At 35.8% G+C, this 26,297-nt stretch overlaps 2 protein-coding genes across 2 annotated transcripts; both read right to left on the reverse strand.

Moving 5' to 3' along the window:
- LOC104223262 (uncharacterized) lies at positions 1-15,537 on the reverse strand. Its single transcript, XM_009774663.2, has 19 exons — positions 15,319-15,537; positions 13,931-14,034; positions 12,588-12,674; positions 12,366-12,441; positions 12,193-12,267; positions 11,429-11,482; positions 10,883-10,942; positions 10,680-10,796; positions 10,237-10,331; positions 9,922-10,124; positions 8,752-8,849; positions 6,865-6,968; positions 6,588-6,753; positions 6,313-6,435; positions 4,834-4,916; positions 3,616-3,757; positions 2,698-2,727; positions 1,106-1,176; positions 1-1,016 (listed from the first exon to the last, which is right to left on the reverse strand). The coding sequence occupies exons 1-19, from the start codon at positions 15,361-15,363 to the stop codon at positions 386-388; spliced, it is 2,364 nt and encodes a 787-aa protein (XP_009772965.1). The 5' UTR covers positions 15,364-15,537; the 3' UTR covers positions 1-385.
- Positions 15,538-16,911: 1,374 nt separating this feature from the next.
- LOC104223263 (U3 snoRNP-associated protein-like YAOH) lies at positions 16,912-23,277 on the reverse strand. The gene is made up of 7 exons (XM_009774664.2): positions 22,683-23,277; positions 21,625-21,961; positions 20,971-21,195; positions 19,219-19,441; positions 18,885-19,060; positions 17,966-18,031; positions 16,912-17,246 (listed from the first exon to the last, which is right to left on the reverse strand). Exons 1-7 carry the CDS (start codon positions 23,129-23,131, stop codon positions 17,169-17,171), a joined length of 1,554 nt encoding a protein of 517 aa, XP_009772966.1. The 5' UTR covers positions 23,132-23,277; the 3' UTR covers positions 16,912-17,168.
- Positions 23,278-26,297: the final 3,020 nt, after the last annotated feature.

Below are 26,297 nucleotides of genomic sequence, written 5' to 3' on the forward strand. Positions count from 1 at the left end.
TTAAGACAGAGAAAAATGACAACTATGAGATATAAACAATATCTTTTCAACGTGTACTGCATACAACCTCCTATAGCAATTTGGACTCATCTAGAGGCAACTGTGTTGATAGTGAATAAAATTATGATCTACTGAATCACCTGCACTAAAGCCCTTTACAAGTGAAAAGAAAGAGAGAGCAGTCTTTACCTAAGCTGAGGAAAGAATCATCTGCGGCTAAGTTGAATATTAAGCCCCAGTAATGTACATCAGGCTCCAAAACCACATATTAGTCCCAGCTGACAGCAACAGCTGAGACTCTCATCAGCAGGCCAGTTCTATAGCAAATGTGCTGGGTTTGCTCCCCCCACAGCTGCACATAAAGAATTCACAGTAGTTCCGCACTTCACTTCTCAGTTTGTCCACTAGATAATCCCTCGGTTCCAGCAGGTGGCTTCTCCATGCTACCAGAGTTAAGATTGCTAGCGATTTGGCTCCCATCTGTTTCTGGAGACTGTGAGGTATCACCTGGTGATCCTTCAGAATGTTTTTCCACATTACTGCTGGACCCATTAGTGGGTGGAATATTTGCCATTTCTTCTTTTGACTGAACAGTGTCCTTCTGAGCTTCTGATTCCACTTTGACCTCACCATTAGGTAAAGAAGGCCCAACCACATCAGCTACATCAGGTGAATCTGAGGTTTGATTGGACGTTCTAATTGTATCAGAACTTTCTCGCCATTCAACCCATTCAGGAGGCTTATTGGCATCATTGCCTGTGGCATGATGCAAGTCCTCAGTGAAACTACTGGGTGAAGGATTATCAGTACTTGGCTTTGGCTCAGGCAGGTTAGATGTGGCAGTGTCTGCCAAATCATCATCTTCATCAGCAGCTGCATCATCATTCATGTCGGGCCTAATAACATCAGTCTCTTCAGTGTTTGGGGAGGGAGAAGTCACCAAGCCAGTAGACTGATCATTAGCTATTCTGTCATCCTCAAAAGCAAACCAGTTGGAATTTGTAAAAAGTGATCCACTGCAAAAACAATTAAAAGTAATTTAATTGATATTAAAGATACATGTACAGGGGGGACAAAAGCATTCTGAACTCGATTTTTTACCCACCTTTCCTGATCGTCCCCTAAACGAAGTGAAGATATCACAACTTCAGCAGATTCATCATCAAAATAGACGTCCTATAGGAAATCAGAAGAGTTTATTAAAATGAAATGCCTAAAGTGAGTTTTATGTAGCACATGAACTGAAAATCAGTTCGGACAATTCAGGCAAAGAGCATGCATCGATTATCCTAACCAGAATCATCACAGACAAAAAGCATAAAACAGACAGAAGCACAAAGCACAATGGGTTTCAGAAGAGAGAGCACTAATGGAGAAACAAAATATAAGTATATAATAAAAGAAAGAGTAACGATGTACACAAACAACAATTATTTGGACTAAAGAATTAAAAAAAAAAACTATAATTAACTCTTAAGTGGCAGTTATAAAATCCGTCATCATTTTAAAACTGGTATACATGCCTTTTATAAGAATTTTGAAAAAAAATTATATAGATGTCCCCATCTAAGAATTTAAGGATAAAAAGGGCATAAAACTTCAAATGAGTTACTGTTCAAGTCATTTACATACATTTTTACAGGTCCTACGTCTTTAAGATATATATATTATAAGATGTGACAAGGTGGACATAGCAGGTAGTTAGAAAATTCTGCTAGATGTTTCTACATGCAATATTATATCTCCTCATCCATTCAATCATAATGACACGTTAAATAAATAAATAAATCATTATAAACTAAATATGCACAAATAACTAACCTTCTTAAAGCAATCAGAAAGCAAGTGCAATTTAGGTATTATGAAAAGCTAATTGGTGACTTCATACAGAAATAACTGGAAGAATTGCTATTGACTAAAGGATAGTTTCTGTTAGCTACATTACTCTAAGGGGCAGATCAGTTTTATTCCGGACGTGGAGCTGAGGTGGCCTGAATTACAAATTGACTCAAAAGTTTATAAAATGATCACCATTATGCAGAATGATTACATGACAAGCAGGTAAATCAATCAATTAATCAACTATGCCTCAATAACAAAATAGTTGGATCCGCTCGAATAAATCCTCTGTATACATTTCACTATATGGAGGCCCATTTCATGTCAACAACAACAACAACAACCACCACCTAGTAGAATCCCACTAGTGAAGTCTGGGGAGGGTAGAATGTAAGCAGACCTTACCCCTACCCCGAAGGGGTAGAGAGGCTGTTTCCGGGAGACCCTCGACTCAGAGACAATAGATCCGTAACCATAATAGAAACCAGAAAAATAGTATCAGCATCATAAAATACAACAAATAAATGGAAAGGCCAAAATGTGAATGACAGCAACAACAACAAAACAAAAAAATTGTGAAACACAACAAAAACCGCTAGCAGTCCTATCTAGACAAAACACTATCAGAGGCCCATTTCATGTCCAAGAATAAAAATATGCTTCATAAAAACAGAATCTAGCAATGTAGAGATGAAAGTGAAAATGACCTCAAAACAATTTTGAGAGCTATGCTAAAGTGGATCTGGAAGAGAGAAGGTTCATTCTCGAGCATGTGCACACATGTATAGAGGCAGAAAGTTCATATATACTCATTAACTGAACAATCACTTAACGATTAAAATAAAACCTCGAAGTTACCTCATCATCGCGTTCAAGTGAACCACGAGCCTGCACGCAGATAAAAAGTCCTTGTTAAGTAAATGACCTGATGATATTATACTTAATGACCATGTGGATATTTAAAGATTAAAAATGAAGTTGAATAAAAATAGGTTTAAAAACAAAAATAGAAAACAAAACCAAGGCTTCCCATTGTTCTGGCACTGTTTAAAAAGATAAGAAAAAAGGAGAGAACTTGTATTGAGTTGGTTGCAGATAGTGCTCCATAATTTAGGCTACTTGAATAAAGTAAATTTAAAACTTAAATTAAATAAGTTAGTAAAAGAAGGAAGATTACCTAAATACCAATACTCCTAATTATGACAGAATGAGGACCACTATTTTATGCTATTAATCGGCAAAAAACTTTCTAGCTCACTGATTTCTGTCTTACCTTAGGACATCTACTCTTTTTCTCATTACCATTTAATAGTAACAACATGCTTCCACGGATTCCAGGACTGTTTGTCTAACCCTACTACATTTATAGTGAACTGTGGGTCTCATACCATTTTCAGCAAAGGCTTTCTAACAGTCAAAAATGCTGCCACGGATTCTAAAACAGCAGTCCCAGTAATTGAAACTTTCAGATAAAACCACAAACCACACACTCAAATTCATTTATAGATATGCCAAATGGTATGGCATTTATATGAATCAAGCACATTTACTGTGCTCATTTGCTTTATCCTTAAGATCCCACATAGCAGGCAGCTCCAAGAAAGGACTACTCTAAAAATAAGAAAATCAATTCTCCAGCTACCATCGAAGTCTCTTGTCAACAATTACCTTCTTAGCTCCAAAGACAGGATCCTAGACTTTACCATTACATGCAAAAAGAACAGAGAGACAAAAAAAGCACAACCATGTTGTCTTTTCTTAAGGCATGAAGAGCACCTCATCAAGTTCATCATTGTTATATATTCCATATCGGAACGCCTGGCTTAAATTATTTGCCAGAGCTGCAACATCATAATCTCTATCTTGATAATCATCGTCATCACTGTCCTTCATTCGGTCATGCAGTGACGTGGGTCTCCTGAGAGAGATTACATGAGAAAAAATTTAATCCAGTGCTGGTAAAAAAGTATCAAACTACAATCAAACCGTTCCAATAAAAAGATGAAAAGTATAGTAAAGAGACTCTCATAATCATCAACTATATTTTCTTCATAACATATAAAATGCTGTGGCCAACTCAAAACAAAAAATGGCACAACGTTGAAAATTCACACGGACGACCAAGTGAGAAAAACTAAAATCTGGGCATGGATCTCTCTCCCATCTCAGCCAGAAAAAGTTGAAATGCTTCTATGGTCCACATAAATGCAGCATTAACCAGACACATCCAAGAACCACCATTTGTCATATGACATGATACATAGTAATTAAAAAGAAATGTGTGTCAGATCAGGCAACCTCATCAATATAGTACATACACACCCTTGTATCCTGCCTCCCTCCTCTACAGTGCCAACTTAAAACAAAAGCAAGCAAAAGAAAAAAGAGAGATTAAATATGCAGCTACTATTCGCATTATTCACAGAGTATGGGTTATACCTTTTCAACACGAGGGTTCAGCGCGTGAGAGAGAGAGAGAGAGATCACCCACCTTAACCAACAAAAGGAGAAGCCTATATTCACGCAATTCAATTTCTGTTTTTGAATCATAATCCTGGTAATGATGTAGCAACTCTTCTAGTGCAAGCTTAACATCCTAAGTGTACTCACACTACCATTCCTAGACCCAGATAAAGCAGGGTTGCAGTTGGCTGACAGCCAAGCTCAATTAACGATGAATCCTACAATACTGAAATGCATGTCCAACTGGACTGAAATGAATAATGAGAACACGTATAGGTGACCCAAACTAGCTTTTTTTATTTTTTATTTTATTTTATTTTTGGAGGGGGGGTTCGATCACTTGTATTAACCAACAAAAGGAGAAGCACAACATTGGACTGCTTAGTTCCAGTTATCAAATATTTCATAATCCTGGTGGTAATGCAGTCATGGTTTATTTCCAGTGAGGCAATCCCCCCCCCCCCCCCAAAAAAAAAAAAACAGATGTCCTATTCAAAAATAGCTTTGAGCAGGCAAACAAGGAACACTCACCCACAAGCCCACTGGAAGACATTTTCCACAGCATTCCGTTTTTGAAGGATGTTTGTCTGCCAATCAATCCATTCACTGTTCTCCTGCCAAAAGGTATTCGCATTTAGCACAAGGAATTTGCAAATGCCAAATTTTAAATAAAAGAATTTGCAGAAGTTAATGACGAAAATGAACTGCAATGTGCTCCTACTTAATACATGTCTGAGACAATCAATGATGACATCTCATAATAATGCAGATAGAAAAATATGAATATCAAATCACTAAAGTGTGACTGCATTAAATGAACCCAATCAAATAAAAGAGAAAAACTAGACACGAGTAGGTAAATTCTCCACCTCAAGGTACCCAGGATCATTATCCCCAAAAAGATTAAGTATCTTATTCCTAAAGGTCGATTGAATCACTTCATCCGAATACAACTTAATTTCTCAATGAGTATAGAATTAATAAGTGAAGGTAATGTGTTACACATATCCATAATAATGTGTTCACCTTTGTGCCACTAATATGTTAATCTCTGTGCCTCTTACAGAGAATTTGTATGAAATGCAGTAAAGAATCTTTGTTAAGAATATGATTAGGTATGAGAAATTTTTTTGTAGGTAATAAAATAACACAAACGAAGGATCGATCTTCAACATTAAATTCCCAAACACATGCTTATAGTTGCATCCTCTGGATCCCATTATTTGAACCAGATTGCATTCTCTTGATGCCATTTAATAAAATAATCACACAGCTTACAGTTGGTCAAACTTCTCGTAAGAACATCAACACAACACAGGAGTATGTAGTGCCTAATGCAAACAATTTATAAATCTACGCACCTGCTAATTAGAACAGGATGATGGAAATGGAGGAACAATATAGGAGCTCGGGAAAAACAGAATGAATACGGAGGATTCATATAACCGAAACCCAACTAGTTTGGGTTTGAGGAGCAGTTGATTTAACATTTATACACTACCAGGTGGTATGAGTAGAGCAACTTTTGGGATGACCAACAAAAAACAACTAAAAGACCCAGCAAAGTTAGAGAGGTCACTTGTTAAAACTCTATCACTCCCTCTATCCATATTCAATAGTGTCATGCTTTTTTTTTGGATGAAGCAATAGTGTCATGCTTCTTATTACTTCATCTGATTGACCCACTTAACGAAGATGCAACACATCCAATTAACGAGTTTTTTGTCATGTAATCTGGACAGGTCCAGCTCATGTAACCTTTTTGGTACCATCTTGGTACTGATTCTTAATGAAAGACTTCATACCACTATCAAAAAGTTTCAGTATAAGCAACTGCCGAAATGGACCTTGAGAAGTCTCTATCTATCTGAAAGCAAAAATCAGCTACTCTAAGCGCAAACATCTCTATGCCATGCGTGGCTGATAAAACAGGACAGATGGATCAAATTGGAAGAACTACATGACAAACAGAAAGAAGTGATAACACAAAAAACAAGAGATCTCAAACACCTGCAGGCGCGACTGTATGCCATTATTGTTGTTCCTTAGTTGAACAAGTTTGTTAGCTATTCGTGTCACATGCCCAATATTTCCAATCCTGGGTGGGGATCTCCCTTCAACAGAGGCCGTTGGCTGCATCCACATTAAAAAAACCAATGACTGTAGGCTTCAATGTGTATAACCAAAATTTAGGATAGGAATAACAAAATAGGTAAGTAAAAATTAAGAACTCTATACAACATGCTAAGAGTTAGTCGAAACACCTAGCAGTTTGATTATACTACCTTGGTTGGATCAGCAGCAAGCGCTGAGTTCTTCTCTGCCTCGAGAATTTTTTCCACAAGATTACAGTCACTAAGAAGATGTTCAACAAATTGAACATTCTTACTATCCAAGCACGATATTATTATTGTCTCAACATGATGATGCAAAAAGTTGTTGTATGGATACCTACACTCAGTACCAAGTAACAGAAATCAGATGCCTAGACTCAATACCAAGTAACAGAAATCAGAAGATTATTGATAACATAGTAACATAGTAATTCCAAGGAGAACTTACTCAAAAAACAATTCCAGGATGCGTTTAATAGCACCAAGACAGATCAACTCCTTTTCGGCAACTTCACTGCTAACACTCACCAAGACTGAAACAAACTCTATAATCTGAAATTCCCAGTTGTTTGAAATCAAAACTTGAGGAATTAAAAGCCCTATATATCACCCAGCATAACTTCAAAATACAGGACATGTGGAGGTAGATAAAAACAAGAATGTAGAAGTTTAGTCTATGTCATATATGTAAGCAATAGCATAACAGAAACACTAGAGATTGAGATAATAATATATCCTATATATATATATATATACATATGACACACACACACACACATTACTTGGAGCTGCAGAGGACAGCATAATTCTCTGTATCTTTTTTTGGCAAGGGGGTAGTGGAAAGGAACTTTTTTCTTTTGGGGGGTGGGGGTGGGGTGTCAAAGCAATATGAAAAATCATTGGAAAATGAAGGCTGATATTACAGCGTAGCCCTCATATTCATATACTCAAAATATTTGTATAAGGGGTTTTATTGTTTCCAAAAGACTTTATTTACTATAACTCACCAAAAGTACAAAGCGAACGCAAAATTGCAGCTATTTTAATGAACAAGTTAAACATTGATCTGCTAAATTTCAAATCCCTGAAAATCGAGCACTAGAAACAAAACATGACGTAGAATATTTCACGTTTTCTTTGAGACCAAGTGGACGATAGAAGTATGATTGTACGACATAGATAGAGATTAAGGGCTTGTTAATCAAAAGAAAAGGTTAGGGATAATACATAATTAACCCTTAAACTAGCCCTCATTTGTCAAATACACACATAAAATTTGTGGGGTCCTATTACCTCTTATCCTTGATTGAACAGTATCTCATACCACCCTGAGAGGTTTATACCCAAATGAGAAAATTGAGGTGTAATACACATGCTGCCACGTGTAGTCAGTAGTTTATCCCTTTTGTTTTCCTTTTTTTGCTTCACTTTCATCTTCTCCATTTCAATACACAAAAACCTCAAATTCCACCTCTCAAATCAACAAATCACATGCAGGAAAATACTGATTAGTCACTAAAAACCCAAAAAGAAAAAATCCTACCACTAACTCCTACAACTTATTTTTTGAAGCAATAAAGATCTCTTCTAAAAGCATCAGATAAAAGGTCCCATTAAATGTGTGTATGATGTGGCTTTTGGGTGAAGTCTGCAAGGTATATGTCTGGGGTTGTTCCTCTGAGTGGTGAAGCGAGTGAATTCTGCAAAGACATTCTGCATGGTTTTTTTCTGAAGTGAATGGTTCGTTTAGCTCAAATAAGGAACTTTTACAAAGATAAAAGAGAAGGATTTTTTATAAAATGGGGGGGAAATGGTAGATATAGTGCACTAGATGTGGAGTAGTGGAGCTTGACCGATCAAAAATGGAGTTTCCCCCCGCGAGAACATTTTTTAAATGCATCTCACGCGTTAAAAGAGAGTATAATCACTCCATGCTATGTCAGGAAAAAGGGTGTAATATTTCCAGTTCAGAACAGTCTGGGTCAGGGAGGTCATACGAGCTCCATAAAGTTTAAGAGTGTGCATGGCAAAAGGAGACTAGTTGCGAATGTGTTATTCCAAAAAAATATCCCGATATAAAACTCTCAATCACTAAAAAAAGGAATAAACATGTGAACACCATTTTCATTCCCGCATAAAATAATATCAGCACAACGTATTCAAGAATTGTGTTGTGCTTAAAGCCTCAGCAGACCTTGCTGTTTTTCTACACTTTTAGTCTTTGACAACACTGGCCTTTAAGTAAGATTAGAAATACGATTAGAGTATATCCATTTCTAAAATCAAATGTCAAAGACAGACACTTGATTCCAACAATAAGATGTTCAATAACTACCTTCAGACGATGCTTCCCAAGAGGTGGACGTAAGCTTCCATATGTTGTTGGCAAGACATTATCCTCCGATGTAATATCCAAAAGCTTCAGTAAATCACCTGCATAAACAAACAATTATTAAAATTGTTCCACTTGAATCGCAACATACAAGGTAAAATCATAGCCAACAAATCTAATTCATATGGGAAAAATATCAAACCTAGAAAACTGGTATACCATAATGTATTTATCTCAAACTCAATATTCCCAAAAGATTGAGACTTATCCACCGGAAAGCAAAACGAAGTACAAGAGACAGCAAAGGAACAGTTACAGTTGAGGATGATACGATCAAACTAGTGTACCACCTATCATTTCCATGACAAGTGTCATCCCAATTGCATGTGGCCTATCCAACTATGTCAGACTACAGAGCAATAAAGCACATACGTACAGATATCTTGGAGATCAATACGCAACTCATAAAGAGAATCTAGAATCCAAATGTCGTGTATAAAATAAAAGGTCAACTGGTTTTATCTTGATCAAGTACTATGAAGTCAGACATACCATGTACATCTTAAATTCCATCGTTTTTTTGTTTTTTCCTATTTCTCCAAAATCCAACTTTGCTGAATTACTATTTCATTCCTTGGTAACCACACTTTGCACATCTATCCTTCAATCATCACTAAAAAAACAACATATTCCTTTTACAAGTGAAGTCAAAACACCTACTGAAATTTGATGCAAATCAACTCCCTTCAATTTGACCAAACTGTCGCAGGCTCTCTTAACCACATGGCAACCCCTTCCACACAATAAGACTCCTAAAATGCTTCCCCCTTTCCCTACAACATTCAGACTAACAGTTGCTACAAATGGGGACTCCGTGAAACCTTAGAGCAAAGAAGGCACCACAAAATTTTGTTTCAAAGTATACTTATCATCGACAGAAGAAGAAACAATGAAGGGTTAAATCTAGGAGTGGTATGACTAGGAAAAGCTTGTCTCCTACATATCAAAGGTCAAATGTGTTGAGCACAGTAACCGAGCCTAAAATCACTATTCGGCAAGATTAAAATAATGTCAAAATCTTAAAGGGGGAAGGTGGGAATTTGAACGGAAAGGATATACAAAAACATTTGTCTACTAATAGATATGCTCAGAAGACAACGAGGTAATCCATACCTAAGCTTTCCAACATCCCTTCCACAGTCTCAGGATTCGCACTTACTCTAGAACACTGCATTGACTGGCGACCGTACATGTAATATGTTCCTGCTGATAGCCTCTTAGGGTCTAACAACGATATGCATACAGATAATGAGTTAACCAAAACGGATTTTGGTCGTGAGTCCTCCAGAGCATGACGAAACAACCTCCCAATGAAACTGTGGAACATCATATAATAAAATATCTGTTTGTTAGATCCGAGAAAATACAGCAATATCACTGGCTTCAATCAGAATCCAAAGTTAATAAAGGTCCGGAATACTAAAACACCTTGGGCTGGAGATTTTGGCAGCTATCCCAGGGGGAGCGTATCGAGTAATGGCACACAAAGTTTCTGCTGCATTAGCATGCACTTCAGGGCAATCCTGCAATTTCAGAGCATCCCATTACCATAGTAACCTACACCAGCAGTTACAAGCTTCATAGGGTACCAAGTTACTGACTAATAGATGAATGCTAGACAATCATTATCTGATCTTCCCTGTCTAACAGCGTCCAACGAGCGCATTATGTTGAATATATACACCCAAATGAATTATAAACCTTACCAGTCACTCCCAACTCCCCCAATCCCTTGGTCCCATCGCAAATATCAGCAGGAATCAACTAATTATTGTAATTCCACAAGCCAGGTTTGATATCAGAACACAGAAATCGTGTAATGACAGGGCAAAGTGGAAGTGTTATTAAATTGATCCAGGAAATTGACATACTGATGAGCTAAACTTATCCACGATCATCTCCAGCACATCTGTATCTTCCAGCCACTGCATGGAATCCGCGAAGTTGCTATACAAATGTTCATCAGTGCCAATTAGGCGAATTAAAACCTAAATATAAAAAGCGTTAGGTCTTCCATATTTAATTCAAGCTGAGCAACCAAAACATGCCTTAAACTATTTCAAAAACTATAAACCTCCATGATGGATGTAATTCCAATGAGATCAACCAACTTCTTGATAATATCTTGATGAGCCTACAAGAGAATATACCATTATCATTAGCTTGACAGTGCTTGAATTTCTAACCAAAGCATTAAAGACGGTAAATTCAACTTTTCACCATTGTACAAGGGAAAACAATTTTAAAGAAAAAAATCGCCAGACTATTAACATAAAATACAGAGACAAATCATTGGTAGGCCGTCGTATTATCCGGTTTTTTTCTTTCAACAAATATTCATCTTTCTCTACACCGGAAACTAGCATCGTAAATTAAAGAAGATACAAACAAAATAAGTGACATCAGGTGAACACCCTCTTTCGTCTTAAAGAACATAAAATATGGATGGAGACAAAATGGGAGCGAGGTTTCATTGATACATCCGTAGCCCATCTTTACTGCAACTGATATAACATCCAATAATTTTCTATCTGTGTGTGTGTATTCCATACTGCAAATCAAAGATTATCACCTCCATGTCCATCAATTATGAGTAGCTAATAAGGAGCAGTAGACTTACATGCACATAGTTCATAAATGGTGTTGTCTTCCGCAGCAACAGACATATGACAACCTAAAACAAGAAACTTGGGCATCAATCCAGTGCAGAAACTGATAATATCATAGTAACAGCTCACAGAAGGAAGAAGCCTTAAAATATGAAATATTTCCAAAGTCATTTACATGCAGCATTGTTTTTATCAAAATTCCAACGGATAATTCCCTCCTACGGTCTTACAATAACTAACCGTACATGCAACTAGCAAAATGATACTTAAGCAAGTAGACATTAAAGTTTAAAAATAATACTCCCTCCATCCCAATTTGTCTGATGTAATTAGGATTTCAAGTCAAACGTCTCAATTTTGACCACAAATTAGGTTATAGAATCTTTAAGTTTTTTGAAATAAAATTTACATATTTTGAACTACATGAAAAGTACTATAAGTCACAATAATTAACCATTCAAAACATTTAAAAGGCATTTAAAAAATCTTGGCCAAGAAAAACTCGTTTGAGTTTCAAAACCCGAACTAAATCAAACAAATTGGGACAGAGGAAGTAGTTTTTTAAGAAAAAGTTGTTTTAGAGAACTGATGAATTTTCGAACATTTGATGTTTCAAACGTTGAAACACGGCGTGCCAACAAAAAAGTTGTCAACCGGGCAAACTTATAAACCACTTGCCATCCAATTAAATATGTTTAGAGAAGTAAACCAAGGAATATATAGCTAACTGGAGCATAATTCACACTAATGTAGCTAGTGGACAGTGACAGGATACCTTGCTGAAGTAACCAGCCAACAAAGTACTATGTGCGTGCTCAGGTTCCAAGAATGAGAATAGCAGGTTCATTAGCTGACATCCAAAATGAGAGAGCCAATTCAAATAAACAATATTAAAGGAACTAAGCATAGAACAAAGGCATCAAGATACATGACAAAAAGAGTCTATACCTCCTCCTCCTCAACCAAAGCTTTGAGAATTATGTCCACCTCGCATGTAAAAATTTCACAAGCAATAAACGGAAACCTATGGCACAAGTCGAACAACAAATCTTTTAATACATGCACTTGGGTTAATGAAGAAAGAGAACTCATATTCTCATCAAAAGAAACATCCGGCGCCTATAGCATATGAAATTCAAATAACTTTTCCAGCCACAGACACATGCTCACTTAAAAGTTCGTCTCTTCTCAGCATCTTCTGGAGCCTCTTCCACTATGTACCTGACAAGTTGTTCAACTTGAGCTCTTTCGCGTAGACTGCCAGAAAGAAAAGCATACGATATCAGTTTCTTCCATGGAATGACTTTTAGATCCAGCAACACCACAAAATATTGTGCAGAAATGGCACCAAAACCGCAACCCCCCTCCCCCCCCTTCCAAAAAAAAAAATTGAATCTACGCAGCACGGTATATTAATGCACACCTAAACTTTTTGTAGTCCTAATTACCCCCTCGACTAGCCTTTACGCTCCTGAGCGCTAACATGGCAAAGAGCATGGATACACTCTCTTTCAGTAGCATGGGAGTGAAGAAATTTGAGAAAATCAGCTTCTGGATGGGCTATTCTTCAACCATGAATTGCCACTTACATATACAATGTGCAATTTCTTCTTGATTTTTCTTAATATATAATGCATAGTTTATCCCAACTTTGTATTTCTTTTTATTTCTTCTTTAAATGCAATAATTGTACAGTTGTGCCAACAGTGCATATCTTCGCTTTGGGCTAAATCCTGGAACTCCATTACTTTTAGACAAATAAAAAAGTTTTAGCCAAAATAATGGAGTTCCAACTGTGTATTTCTTTTTATTTCCTCTTCAAGTGCCAAATATGTAAAAAGCTTGGCTGCATTATTTTAAGCCAAATAAAAAATTTTAGCCTAAATAATGAAGTTCCAGCTCAGTTTTTTACAAATTTAACCTGACAAAGATGATATGAATTTAAAAGGGTACAGATATTTATTTATTTATTATAAAATGCCAAGTTGACAAAATAATCCACGTGGCAAGCCGGGTCTCTCACATCATTGGGCTGAGGTCGTCCAGGAAGTAAAGGCTATCAAATAGCCAAGTCCTGGGTAATTAAGACTATAAAAAAGTTTAGGTGTGTGCGATGTTCAGGGGGTAGTTAGGTATTCTGCCTTGAACTATCTGACCCCAATAAATCCGAAGCTTCACTGACAAACCAGAACTACAAAAGTTAAACATTTGTTCTTAGTAAATCCAAACTAGCTTAATTTTAAACGGCAATAATATTGCAAATGCATGGCATGCATCAACACCAGAGTCCCTCATCTGAACCTCATCATTTGGAACACAGCAGCAAATCATAAACTTATTTTTTCGCGATAAAACATATTTACCTTAAATGGACTTTCGAGAAAACATCAATGGTTGGGAAATAATTTGTAGTTTGTATGTCATATCCAACATAAATATAACTTAAAGTTATCACATTTATACCAAGCATACTAACAACCCTTAGAAGAAACACGAGTGAATGAGGTGCTTACAAATTAATAAGGCGGCCATTAAGAGCTTTACATTCTTGAATTATTTCATCCTCGTCCAAGAGCTCATCCAGTGCAAAATTTTCCTTATCCAAGATTGTCTCCACCTGAAAATAGTATAGCATATCTAATAAGCCTACACAAGATTTCTTGAGAAACAACATTAGTTGAATCTACACATTATTTCTTGAGAAACATTATTAGTTGAATATCCAATACAATGCTTGGAGTAAGCAATGTTGAAAGTCAAGAGAATTGATGAACTCAAATGCTAAGTTGTGACTACATTCATTAAAATTAAGTAGAAGAATGTTGCAAAAAAAAAAATTGATGATAAAGAAAAGTACTGCTAAATACTCCAAAGAAAAACTGCAGAATATTTTCATATTCTATTAAAAATTATGTAAAATATTCCATTTTATTTTTCCATTGGCCGGACCAAAAGATGTGCTCGAGAGATAGTTGTCATACGTTCATTGCCTACCTACTGTTAGATGACACTAGCAAGATCCAGCTAAGGTAAAGAACCTTGTCTTTTCCACAGGAAAAACTCCTATAAGTGGAGCTGCCCCTATGTTGTTAAGAAAGACGATGAAAGTTCTCTCTTTTCTCTCTTTCTTGTCCTTGATATCAGAACCTCTCAATCCTTGTAGACTTAAACAAAAATTATAACTATAGTGTCCGGGCCAGCTTGTTGGGCACCTCAACTAATTCCACCAAATACCTTCTACCTCCCACCAGCAACAGGTACTAGGTAAATCTGTCCACCAAAGTTTGAACAAATGGAAAGAAATCACCTAATATTTTTTGCCCCTAGAATTTGAACCTAAGACCTCATGGTTCTCAACCCACTTCATTGAGCACTAGGTCACGCCGTTGGGACTGTTGAGTTAAATAATTTCTGCCTATGGAAATATGGCCTTACGTCATCTGTTCCAATCAATAAAGTTTTTTGTTCAAGATATTAGATTCCATCATAAAACCCACCAGTCCATTGTCAACTTCTCCTCTGCCACTGTTTCATTGCTCTGGGATTTAAGTCAATCTAACACTCTATTTCTTAGACGCATAACTAAGATAGTCAGAATAGCAACAAGTAAACAGGGAACCCCAAATTATAAACTTCCAATAGGAATTCAGTCCAAAAAAGCACTCTACACTAAACGTCCCAGAACAATTACATTATCACAATTCTGAATTCCAAATTGAGAGTGCTACCACACAACATACATAATACGCAATTCAATATAGACCCAATACAATTTCAATCGATAAACACTTTGGATAGTAAAGAAAACATTCAAATTGTTCCCAAACATTTCACTACAGTTTAAAAAATGATAATAATACAAAGAAATTACAACATAAAGCAGAGAATTAAAGGGGCTTACTGGAGAAGCAGTGGAGAGACCAGCCATACGCCAGAACATGGCCATTTAAGAGCCGACCCAGATGAAATTGTCAATAGCTTGGATCTAGGGAGAAAAGAAGCCCTAGAATTGGAAGCAGAAAAAGGGAAGCAGAGTGTTTGGTGAGCTTCTCATGCACCAAGATTTCGAGAGGATCGGATTCGGTTTAGTTGTTATCATCATCGTCATAAAAAGAAGGGCAAGTTGAAAGGAATTGCTACTTAGCAATTTGTGAGACGGTGTAAAGAGGCATTTTCCTTCCTGTTTTTTTTGGGACCTTGGGGAAAAAATGAAGCCACAAAATAATACTATAATATAATATATAAAATAAAATAAAAGAGCAACTTGGTTTTTACATTTTTCATATTTTCTTTTTTTGGTACTTATCTTGTTGAGATTATGTTCGGTAAATTGTATCGGGCTAAGGCTTGATTTAATGTATAGAAAATAGTAGCTGTTCATAATTATGACATATGTAGTTGGCGCAATATGGATCCATAAATTTAATAAAGAGATACACAATAGTAGGTAATTGAAAATTGACATGTCAATTTGTTATAATGGTTGAATATATATTATAAGATAAAAATTGATGAAAAATATCACAAGAAGTGATTTTTTCATTTTAAAAACAAGTAAAGACAATTTGTGCCTCCTAAATCCTACATCTTTAATTTATCTTTTAATAATATCATCTCCTGTAATTAATCTAAGTGTTACCTTAAGAAAAAAATTAGCGTACAAAAGAATAATATTTGGGTGCTCATTGTTGATGTGGAGTTGATTTGCCTGTTGGAATATATGAATAATTTCTCTTTTTGCTAACGATATTGATGTTTTTATGACTACTATGTTATTCATGATGCAATTAATAAAATAATAATCCAAAGATTAAAATTACAACTTATAGATTATATAATTTATTGTTTTTGAATATCAATTACGTTTAGAATTATACAATTAATAATAAAAGGGCTTGTAACAGTTGTGTTTAACATTGTCTTTCTATATTTGAAAACAAGAGATCTCACGAATCATTTGTTTAAGACCATTGATTTCAAATGAACTTTTCAGATAGGTTTCTGGGGTCAAATGGATCTTTCAGTAGGTTTCCTGCCATTTTGTCCGAGGGGTGAGGAACTTCCAAGGGATTTTTTTTTTCTGGGTTCCAATGGATTTAAATTCCTTTTTTTTTTTTGGCTTAATATTCCTATTTTTTTGTTACGTTGGAAAGACTAAAGAAAATAAGTTAAATCTCTCGTAAGCTACATTGCTTGAATCAGTCAGGAGAAAAAATTCCATTTCCTTGAGTAGCAACTCCCAGATTGTTATAGCTTCTTCATTAATATTCCTATGAAGAATAAATTGGAAGATGTTACTGTTGAGACCTTTAAAAAGTACTCCGTACATACCAAATGTTATCTGACACTAATTCCTAAAATAGATTCCCTGTGAATTGCAAATGAAGACGGCTTTCTCACTTGCCACTTTTTCTAAATGAATGAATTGTGAAAACAAATAAAAGTTCCCTAGTTTGGATTTTGATTTTGGCTGTTTCTTGAAAAGCACAAGTAAAACCTTCAAACTTTCTGAGGCTTTCATACGAATTTAAACTAATAGTACATTAAAATTGCTCCGTATTTCACTATTACGTAGCCGATTCAATATGAACAAGATAAACGTGTGAAGAAAAAAAGGCATCAAAAATTGATAGATCAAAATTTTTGCTGACAGCATAAAAACAAATACTATTAACCTCACAAAAAAAGTACAGAGAAGGTTATTCCCCTTTTAGCATGCGCCAAAATTCACAATGAGTAACGAGGTCAATATCACGAAAGCTTCAAAGGTTGCACGAGAACTCCATTTCGAACATCAGCAATACGTCCCCACCTTCCTAAGCGAGGTTCCTGCAGTAAATGCATATCAGATTAGTCGATAGTATATGAGATAATAATAGCAATATAGAGAATATCAACGATGATTCAGTTGCGAGTTCAATGCATCCCAGCGCTAGAGAATGATGGATGAGATTGCACATTCATGACGCAGATCATGCACAAGCACATTCTCTATATCCTTTAGAAAAATAGCCAAAGTTATAGATCTTTTTACCCAGATATGTTTCATAATATCCACATATTGTTACCCGTATTTCTAAGAAGCTTTTTTGGGTATAGAACACAAATGTTCTTTAGTTCACAAGAGAGAAAAGCTTGTAACCATTATGAAAATCAAGTTTTTTTTTAAAAAAAAAAAAGGCAACCCGGTGCACTAAACTCCCGCTATGTGCGGGGTCCAGGGAAGTGCCGGACCACAAGTGTTTATTGTATGCAACCTTACCTTGCATTTCTGCAAGAGGCTATAACCTGCCAAGGGTCCCCTACTTATGAAAATCAAGTTTATTATCCCAAATACCGATAGTCCTAAGAGGACACTGATCTCAGTCAAAAAGACCCACCAAGCAAAAAATTTGTTGTCAAGTGATGTATAAAATTTTTAACTGACAGGTTGTTGTATCCGAAGTTGGATCATCAAAACGAGCAATCGTGGAAGAAACTAAATCTTTTTATCTGTTTTGCAAAGTTGAAAGATATTGAAACATAAAAATGGAGAAAGAACCATTCACCTGTCCTACTCCAGCAACCAAGAACTGCCCGGATTTTGAAAAAATTAAAGAATTTATAAATCCAGCCTGCATTAAAACAATGATCTTATCAGCATTACATTATTCCTCAGAAGCAACATGATGTTTACAGGCATTATACCAATAGCCTAGAAATAATGTTTCATTAAGTAAATTCCAATACAAATCAGAACAGAAGAAAACTGAACACGTTAAATCTCATTTGCCAATTACATTGAGCATCAAGATCAATGATCAAGGATACAAAAAGGCAATTTATAAAAGTATTAAGCTTCGTCAAAAAACCATAACGATGAATGTTTACTATTAAGTGCATGAACAACCATGATTAGTTAGAAAATTCAACCTTCTGTTTTTATTGATAGGTAAACAATATCCTTGCGATTTACAATTCTCCAAGACTGCAAACCTTTATTCCAATGGGGAGGATATATCATTTTCTGACATCCCAAAATGAAGAGCAGATACTGCATTTTCTTGGGGTTGAGAGGGTAAGGGGAGGAACTTGCAACAATTAGCAGAGTTCTCACTTGGTGAACTGCTTAAGAAATTCATTGCAAGACTTCTACATTTTTATGGCTAACGTCAAAGAGTTATCATTTTTCTATTGAGAGGACACCATAATGCTCTATCGCTAACATATTTCACTAGGCTTGTACAGGGTTAGTAGCCCATACATGCCCTTCTAACACAATCTTTTCTGTATTTGTAATACTTGTAGGCTTGTACAGGCTTGTACAGGTGTTTCATGATTCACAAAAGCCAGTACTACTCATGCGCACATATCCCCTCTATTCCTGAGTCCTGGGTATAACTTAAGTTTACAGATTCCTAGGATCATCAAAATAAATCCAACGAAGTTTCAAAGAATCAGATGGACACACACTGATAGATTCCTTACCACTGGGAGCTCAAACAACGGCCGGATTCCTTTGGATTCATTTTCAATTGCCCACAAACGAACTGACCCATTGCCAGCTCCTGATGCAGCAAGATCACTATTTCTGCAGACTGTCAGCGCACTAACCCAAGAGAGTGCTGATGAGGAACGACTCTCAGGATTCAAGGTGCCATTTTCTGCAAGATTGAACACCACATTTGCTATAGTTTTTCAATTATCTTTTTAGTGAAAGAATTCCTATTGAAGCAAAATAATGCTAGCAAAACTTAAAATAGACAATCCTATCATAGGAGAGATATAACAGAAAAATCTGAAGAATGATCTTAAAGCTTACCCATGTGACCATTTGATAGAGCCCCATTTCTCGGTTCGATTCCCACTGATTGCAACGAAGCATGTGCATTTTTTACAATGTGGACAGGTTTCTTCCTTAATACGTTCCAGTGCTCAATACTTCCATCATCAGAACCAGATAAAAACTCGTCATTATTGATGAAACAGCAGCATTCAAGGTTTGTTGCTGAAGCACGAAATATCAATTGAGATTCCTCTGGAACCTATTGACGCGAAACCAAAAATATCAAGAGTCAGAACTATCTTTGAGAACTTGATGTATAAGTCAAGGCCAAGAAGGAGAGATAAAAGAAGTGTAAAATTACTTCCCGTCTGCTATTAGTTCATAATATTTTATCATCTCCTACTGTGCTTTCTGTTTCACCAGTAAAGAAAATGAAAATCCGATCACCATGCTTCATGGCTTTGAAACTGGCACTATAGGAATCCAGAAGTTCATAGTCTTGAAGCATCTTTAAAATCTTAAACTGATTCAATAACAGGTTTCAACAATCATAGACGCTGCATGACTTGATATTTCCAATCTTTAAGTTACCCAACAGAATATTATTTTTTATTCATTTCATTAATGGTAAAATCAAATTGGGTACATCCGAGTCTAACAAAAGTCTTTCCCCGCCAACGCAATGGTTAGAAGCTGTAGTAACATTTGATACCTAATTATTATTTTTGAATGACTTCAAGACATTGTCAAGGTCGGGATTTGGGTACACTGTTCCTGTTAAAGCTGCATCATATTAGCATCTTCTTGCTACTATTATGTTTCCATATGCATGACCAGAAAACAGAGGGGGGGAAAGAAATCATGTAAGCCATTTTAAATATGTGGATGCATTAACGAAGTTTAGCTGCGAAAAGAATATAACTTGTTAACGGAACACTTCAAAATTTGTTCTTAAAATTTTTTGAATTTGAAAGAACCTTGTTGCCTATAGGTCTATAGGACTACATCTATGGTGAGCACTGTGTTGAACCACAATACATTAAAATGGAATTAAATAATCATGTTTTTAACAGAAAAATAATATCCCCCAGTCAACTCCATAGTAGGACAAGAGATCCTCTCTGGAAGAATGGATCAGCAACATCTGTAACCTGAACATAGAATCTTCTTAAAGACTTTCTAACATCTGATTGAATCTGGGAGTAAGTAATCAAGAATGTTTTGTTCAATGTTCTTACAACCGTATCTAAAAAAAAAAGAGGATTCATCAACTTAAATTTGACAACATGATCAACTTAAATTTGACAACATGCAATCTATTATGCATATCTTTAAAACTAGGCGTTAACTCAATTAACATGTCTTTTATCATCAAACTCAAAAATAAAGAATATATTATATCCTTTTTGAAAAGTCACGAATCTTTTCAATTAAATGTAACTGCAGCTATCTAACATCAGAGACCCGGTAATAGTGCTAGAGTAAGCTTTAAAAAACCTGCTAGGAGCTTTGAAAACGTCTTAGATCCTAAAAAGTTCAGGTACTAAGGAAGGACATGTGGGATGAGGGATGAAAACTGAGAGTATGTTACACCTTTCACTAGAAAACTACATCTCATGAGAAGGACTTCTTCAACAAGGATGGATCAGGTCTTTTGTTTAAATTCTTCATAAGAAACAAATTTCTCATTGAATAGTTAACTAACAATAAGAATTTCTTTTACTAAACAGATACATAGCTAGAAAAGAAATAAACTGCCTGAAAAGCAGATGAAAGGCCATAGACTACCTTCCATAAGTGCATGGTTCGGTCTCGTCCAACAGTCAACACCCTTTCTTTCCTCAAGGAATCAATGGACAGAACTTCACTTTGATGACCGAATAAAGTGTTCACATAAGCTCTATCTTCCACATTCCATATCTTGATGGATCGATCAAACGACCCTGAAAACAGTTCCGAAGATCCTTGTCTGAATGTCAAACACGAAACAGGTCCTTTATGACCGGGGAATGCCTGTACAAAGCATTACTTTTAAGTTAGAGAGGCAATGAAGAGTTAAAGAAAGAATCAGTGAAAGCACTCACAACTAACAGGACAGAGGACACGAGGAAATTAATCAAAGATTGGTCTTTATTTTTGTTAATCAAAACATGGTCAGCATTTCCGCATAAACTTAAGAATGTTTTTAACGGATATTAATAGATTGGAGATGATGTGAACCCATTTTTAAGCCTCTTTCAGCATTGAAGAGTGCAACTAGCTCTAAACGATTGAAGTTGCATGAGGAATGCTAACTAAGTCAATTGAGTACTATTCCACTTGCAGGGAGAACTCTTATCAACACGAGTTCCAAGCTATCACTTGGCTTTAAGGATAATATGAGAGAGAGAGAGTCAGAATCTAAAGTTGATCATAACCTGCATTGATTACCCATCTAAATACCTTAATATGCTGCCGTGTTCGAACATCCCACAAATGAATGTGACGATCCAAGCCTCCACTTGCCAAATAGCGGCCATCAGAGCTGACAGCTAAAGCTAAAACATGCTTACTATGTTTCTTTGCTCGACCTTGTGGCTCCTTAGCACCATGCGACTTCAAAACTTCATCAGTAGGCCAAGCATACTTTTCTGCCTTTCCACTGTCCACGTCCCAGCTAGCAATAGTACCATCTTTAGAAGATGAAAATCCTTTTAAGTCATCCTCAGATAGAGTGACAGCAGTTACGGACTGTCGATGTTTCACTAAAAGGCGAAATCCCTCAGTCGGCTTTTGAATCCTGGAGAATATAATAATGGAATAGCTCAATAACTATCTAAAACAATGTCTTCATCAATTTAACCACTTACGAAATTTGAATAATCTTTCTTGTCAAGGTTATAGTGGAACACGGAACAGCTTACACAGAAATTATTTGATTCTCTAGATAGGAGTTAGTAAAGTGGCAGGTATCTACTCAACCAAACCTCAACTATAGCCCATTGTGCAAGCACAACACTTCTAACACTAAAACCAGAAATAAAGATGAGTTATTCATGGTGCTTCTACTCGATCTAGTTGGCCCTCTGAACATAATCAACATATTCAATTATTCAGCTTGGTGATAATGGTGCCCAGTTCAGCTTCAACAAAACTTGAACAACCCCCCACCCCACGGCCTGCTACAATACAATCCCAGCTCACATATGGAGTTATAGCTGGGATTCAAACATGGGATCTCCAAGTTGTTACTCATATACCTAACCACTCAGCCATCGATCACGCTATCCATGCCCGCAATAGAAAAGGCTAGCCACCAGCTTAGGTAAAACATCTGCATTTCTATTTCCACAGGAATGCTTAATTCCATGCTCGCAACATAAGAAAGAAGAAAGATACTTGTTATAGAATTAAGACAACTGTTTGATACTATATATTTGAGCAACATAATTGAGTGTACTGAAATTAAACTCTAATTTCCTTCTTGTATAATAACCAATTTGCATTGAGTAATCACACACCTGGAAGCAATAGCTTTTCTGACACGACCACTCTCCTCCATCTGCTCCTGCTGCAAAATGTTCGCCACCACTGAGTCCCTCATCCCTTCTCTCTCCTCTCTACCCCTTTCGTCCTCACTCTCTCTTTCTTCCTCTTCCCTCCTCGCCGACTCCCTTATTCTCTTCAAATATGCCTCCGCCACCCTCTTTCTCCTCTCCGCCGCCGTCTCCTCCTCCTCCTGTTCTTCCTCTTTACCCTCTTTCTTATCCCTAATTCCTTCATCATCAGAACCATAAAGTTCCTCCTCGTCATCATCACTGCTCTCTATATCTTCATCATCTCCAAACCTCTTTCGCCTTTTCGAGTCGTTGAAAAATGGGTCATTTTCAATTGAAAACCTCTTTTTTCCATTCTGGATGTTTCCTTTTTGAGCTGAAGCTTTCTTCTTTTTCAGGTTCTTGGCCTTCATGATTCAATGGTGAGCTCAAAGTTCAGAGCTTCTTGCAGAAGTATATCGCACCCAGTTGCCTAACGAACTAAAATTTGGGTTGAAGGTGAAATAAATCAACGGGACAGCAATATAGTGATTAGGGTTTTAGGACCAGTTACAATGGCAGGCACACGGAGTTTAGGGTTTAAGGGTAGAAGAAGAAGGGAGATGTTAGAAACGGGTAAATGGGCCTTGCGGGTTTGGGCCTCCCTCCAGGTAAAATGGGCCCAATCACGTGCCCAAATAGCATTGTGTTAAGTGAACTATGAGGGCAAGTGCACATATAGCCGATTTTGGGATGGGGTTTTTACCTGTCTATACCATATATCAAATCTTATTACCAAAAATATTCATAATTTGTTATTTACCCGTGTAGTCCACACTTTTACTACAAATTATATACCAATCCAAAAATAGGTAGATTTTGCCATAGAAAACGCGCTAAAATGAAGGCACCAGATCTGCGTGTGATTCTGTCAACATTAAATTCGAATTGTTGCATAATTCTCTCCTTCCTCAACGGAAAGAGATCTCTCTTCTCTCACTCAATGACAATTCTTAAAAAACGCAAGCTACTGAAGCTCTAGTAATCAAACGGAAAGGAGATTTCTGTTCTTCGTCTTCATCTGTTCTTCCATATATTTTCCACCATTGATAATCATTAAAAAGCTTGAAAGCTTTGAATTCAAATTTGGGTTTTCAAAATTCATTATTTGTTTGGATTGGGTGTTGTTGTAAATAATTCGGAATATGTTTAGGAGTTTATATCTCAATTTTGAGGGGTTTTGGTGAAGATTAGACTTGTTTTTGACTGAATTTTAGATTGAAGAAGAAGAAGAAGAAGAAGAAGAAGACGAAGAAGAAGAAGAAGAAGACGTATTTCCAGAAATTGTAGATAAATTGTAGTTAAATTGTAGAATTGTAGATATATTGCAGATAAATTGTAGATAAATTGTAGATGAATTGTAAATTAGGAAGACTAAAACTTCTACAAATCTTCTACAATTATGTCGAAAATGCCAATTATGCTACAATTGAAATGAGAATTTGGATATTAAAATTCAGTGTATCTATTTTGTAGATATCTTGTAGATAAATTATAGATTATTTGTATTCTGATTGTAGATGCATTATTTTCTGTTTTCACAAATCCAAAACAACTAAAGCTTCTACAAAATCTTCTGCAAAAACAATCTACAATTTATCTACAATTTTTCTAATTTGACTACAAAATATCTACAAATTCTGAAAATATGTCTTCTTTTTCTTCTTCTTCTTCGAGTTTCAATCGACTGTGTTAACCAGTAACCTTCAACCACTGCCAAAAAAAAAGAGGTCAAAGAATTTCGAACTCTCTGCCATTATTATTTCCAGTGGGAATTCAAGCGGTTCGATCAAAGAATTTAAAATTTTCTTGTGAATCTGAAAATATGATATTCTTCGACGGTGGTGGGCAATTGGGGATGATCAACGAGAGGAAGCATAGGAGCATCGTGAGTTGTGTGTGTGTGTTGTGAACAGTTGAGATGAAAGGAAAGAGAAAGTGGGAAGATACAGTCCTATAATTATGCCTAATATAAATGAACCCTTAATTATATCCCTAATTTGAATTATGGTATAGAAATGGTAATTTGGTATGCTTAAATGTAATAAACACAAACCTTAAACATTAAGGGTAATAAGGTTTGATATATGGTATAGGTAGGTAAAAATCCCTTTTGGGATTCCCTATTTAGGCCATGACCTAAGTTGTACATATTCGCATCTGAAAGACTGAAATCTGACATATTGATTATGCAAGCAAACATCGGACAACCCATTTGAAAGTAAAAATTACACGGGTGCTCTATTTGGTCGTCCCCATTTAATTTATATTTATTTTTTAAAATAGTTTTGATTTGTACTTACTGTTTAAACAACTTCAGGCATCTTTCTACTCCTCTTTCTACTCCTTCGTTTTCTGAATGCTGAAGCTTGAGATATTGTTATGCGTTCTAGCCTGATAATTCATATATATTTGTTTGTCCCATTATGTTCAGTTTGGTCTTATTCACAATATTTTAACATCTTAGATAGTTTAGCTTTACATGCACATTGGTTTTTGGTTCTAATTTATCTGTAGTAACTTGTTTTCATGTCGAAAATATTTTTCATTCTTTAATCTTTGAAATGAACAGCATCAATCGCCACTAATCATGATTTATTAAATTAATTATTGTTTAGAACTTCAGCTCTAAGAATGCTGAACTTCAGCAAATACAAAATAAATTTCAGCCCTAAAATGTTGAAGTTCATTATAAACAAAACAAAGTTTCAGCTAAAACATGCTGAAGTTTAGCAAATATAGAATAAAGCTCCAGCTACTAGAATGATGAAGTTCAGCAATTACAAACAAAAACTTCAGCCAAAACATGTTGTAGTTTTATTGAACTGAAGTTTGTCATTTGCACTATGAACTGAAGTTTGCATGATTGCCTTTGCAAGTCAGGCCAAATTTCATGCAAAATATCTGAAGTTTTACTACACTTCAGGCAAAACATTCTGATGTTCAAACTTCAGACATAAGTTTTTGCTACTTCAGGCTCGTATGTCTGAAGTTACGCGAAAAGTGGGTATGTTTGCAATTTGCAAAGTGGGTATAAGTTAAAAGGTAACCCAAAAAGCGGGTATAGATGCAAATGCCCCATTTGAAATTTGAAAATTTTAGAGCCCGTTTGGCCATGATTTTTTTAATTTATATTTTTGTTGAAATTTTTTTACTTTTTTCGAAATCAGTATTTGGCCATAAAATTCTTGAGGATGAATTTTAGAAGTTTTTGGAAAATTTGAAAAACTCCGAAAAGTTATTTTTCAAAATTTTCACTCAAATCACTCACACAAATTCAAAAACAACCCAAAATTATATTAATGTCCAAACACAACTCTAATTTTTAAATAATATTTTTACATGATTTTTTTCCCAGAATTTCACAATTTTTATGTCCAACACCCACTTAATATATTTATCTTGTTACAAAACTTAGCTCAAAGTAATAAAACAAGAAAATAGACAAGAATGTAAGGAGTAATAGAGAAGAGATTCTTTTTTCTTTCATGTATTCAAGTGTATACAACGTGGTACCAAAACCCTCTGTTTATAGGATTA

The sequence above is a fragment of the Nicotiana sylvestris genome, chromosome 2 (assembly GCF_000393655.2).
Source record: "Nicotiana sylvestris chromosome 2, ASM39365v2, whole genome shotgun sequence".
Classification (NCBI taxonomy): domain Eukaryota; kingdom Viridiplantae; phylum Streptophyta; class Magnoliopsida; order Solanales; family Solanaceae; genus Nicotiana; species Nicotiana sylvestris.